Source organism: Parus major, chromosome 4 (genome assembly GCF_001522545.3).
Source record: "Parus major isolate Abel chromosome 4, Parus_major1.1, whole genome shotgun sequence".
In the NCBI taxonomy this organism is placed as follows: Eukaryota; Metazoa; Chordata; class Aves; order Passeriformes; family Paridae; genus Parus; species Parus major.
The window spans coordinates 59,016,053-59,016,567 of NC_031771.1; the positions used below are offsets into that span (position 1 = coordinate 59,016,053).

Sequence of the window (515 nt, forward strand, 5' to 3'; positions counted from 1 at the left end):
GCCCTCGGTGCCCAGCAGGTCCTCGATGAAGAAGGACGAGACGCGGGCGGAGGTGGAGCCGGAGTTTTCCGTGGCTTCGTCCGGCATCGTCGGAGAGAACTGCGGGAGGGGGTCCCGGCTCCGCCGGCGGCTGGGTCCTCGGCTCCCCGCTGCCCCGCGGCCGCCTCTCGCCTCTGCCTAGCCCCGTGGATGCTCTCCTGGTATAAAAGCGTTTTTTTCCGGAGTAATCATTTCAGATCGCGGTTTGCCATCATTTCCTGCAAGCTAGGAGGGGAGGGGGGAGGGGGAGGAGGGGAAGGGAACGGGGAAGGAAAAAAAAAAAAAGGCAGCCCGACAACCCATCGGAGGCGCCAGATTCTGCGCGAAAACGCTAATAACGAAATAAAAATGTCATGCGAGTTAAGCGGCGGGCAGGAGCGGGGGATCCTGCGGTGGGCGGAGCGCCGCGCCGAATGGGATCTGCGCGGGGGAAGCGGCGGGCGCCGGGCGCTGCCGGGCGTCTGCGTGTGTCCGTG

The 515-nt window shown here is 64.9% G+C and overlaps 1 protein-coding gene across 1 annotated transcript in view; it reads right to left on the minus strand.

Annotated features, from left to right (window-relative positions):
* LOC107202752 (homeobox protein HMX1) overlaps positions 1-203 on the minus strand; it is a 2,679-nt gene extending 2,476 nt beyond the window's left edge. Inside the window, exon 1 of the mRNA XM_033513789.1 lies at positions 1-203. This exon is cut by the window's left edge and continues 193 nt beyond it. Coding sequence (XP_033369680.1) covers positions 1-87 — 87 coding nt within the window. The 5' untranslated portion in view covers positions 88-203.
* Positions 204-515: the final 312 nt, after the last annotated feature.